General features: G+C 35.0%; 1 protein-coding gene across 1 annotated transcript; it reads right to left on the minus strand.

Annotated features, from left to right (window-relative positions):
* Positions 1-307: 307 nt before the first annotated feature.
* On the minus strand, positions 308-1,621 carry LOC141588310 (uncharacterized). Its single transcript, XM_074409774.1, has 2 exons — positions 1,220-1,621; positions 308-492 (listed from the first exon to the last, which is right to left on the minus strand). The coding sequence occupies exons 1-2, from the start codon at positions 1,551-1,553 to the stop codon at positions 476-478; spliced, it is 351 nt and encodes a 116-aa protein (XP_074265875.1). The 5' UTR covers positions 1,554-1,621; the 3' UTR covers positions 308-475.

Consider the following 1,621-nt stretch of genomic DNA (forward strand, 5'->3'; position numbering starts at 1 on the left):
AATCTCCGAGTCGTTCAAAGGTTGAGAGTATAGATCGTACCCGGTGTGGATACACTAGAGACTCTGTACTTTCAGAGTTAATTGTTGATCCGTCTTAAATCCAGGTATGTGATTTAATCCCTTTTGTTTACATCAATTTAAATGCAATAGGTCTTAATAAAGATCGGATAATTATTATTTCCACTACGGATACCGATCCTTCACACATGACATTTTGAAGGGGGGCTAGGAGAGTGAGGAGGCCAAGAGATGAGATGTACTAGGGCAAGTGAAGTAATAACCATAATTTCATTGAAAACTGATAAAATACACTCATACACAAGCTTATTTATATTTATGTTTTATATGGATTAATAAATTACATATGTTAGCTTAATAGCTAACAAATTATCCGTCGGAACATGTAAATTAGTAAAATTACAACACACTTATTATCCCTTAATGTCCAAACAGGTTTAAGCATATATGTCTCTCTTCAAGGCAATGTGTAAGCTGCAAAAAAAAAAATGAGTTAAATGTCTATATTATCAAAAAGTTCCAACTAAAGAAAATATTGGTTTAATAAATCAAACCTTGAAAGACTTGTTATTCTCTGTTCATCAAGAATGTAACAATGACTCTTCCATAAAACGTTACACCAATTTATTTTATAATTATGAATTATCCACCAACAATACATTTACATAAGTTGTATGTTGTATTAGTTACCTAATGTCTTTCATTTTAAGAATTAGAATTAGCTCAAATGATAAGAGCTCTTTTATCTCAATCAAGAGATGTTGAAGATTCTATTCTTACCTGTGACATAGTACGCTTATTTAAACCGAAAAAAAAATGTTTTTTTTTCAATATAAAAAAGGTACTCCAATCTTTTTACTTTGATCCCTTGTTTTTACTTTTTAATGGTAGAATTTTTATTTTTTTTACTATATCCCTGGTAGAAATTAAATCGAACTCTAACTTCACAGTTGGCGTAAAAAAGCTCTTATCACTAGAGCTAACTCTTTTTCTTTTCGATTAATTTTTAAAACCTTAACCTGTAATTTAGAAAGAATCCACGACCCTGAGTCCATAACAATATGTAATATGTTGGGTTAAATTTAGATTGGAATTACCACAAGTCCACTAGACTACATAAATCTTGACTCGAACTGACTCGAAAGAAATATTGACTCAATCCGTACGAGACACAAATGACTCGCTTTATGGACCTACTTACCACCACATTTGTAGCCAACAGGACGGTCAACGATGTTGCAACGCTTAGGAATGGTGATGGAGACTTGAGGCTTGGCGCCAGTACTCTGAGCAGTCTTAGACAACATAACAGCACAAAGGCAACTCGGGTTTTGCCCTATTTCTTTAATGGCGGCGCAGCATCTGTCTGAAACAGGAGCGTTCTCGTCCTGAGCTGCCATTGCACAGGGTGCCAGCTTGAAAGCCTCCTGGTCTGGGGATTTTCTACCGCATTCACCTGCAGCGTTTACCGCAGTGAAACCAGTAACGCAAATAATAAGCAGTAGGACAAGAGAAGGCACGAAATGGTGCGTCATTTTATAAAATGGCGTTGTATTAACAAGATTGGAATTTAGTATGAATGTGTTATCTAGTTGTTGCAGCT

The sequence above is a fragment of the Silene latifolia genome, chromosome 1 (genome assembly GCF_048544455.1).
Source record: "Silene latifolia isolate original U9 population chromosome 1, ASM4854445v1, whole genome shotgun sequence".
Lineage (NCBI taxonomy): Eukaryota > Viridiplantae > Streptophyta > Magnoliopsida > Caryophyllales > Caryophyllaceae > Silene > Silene latifolia.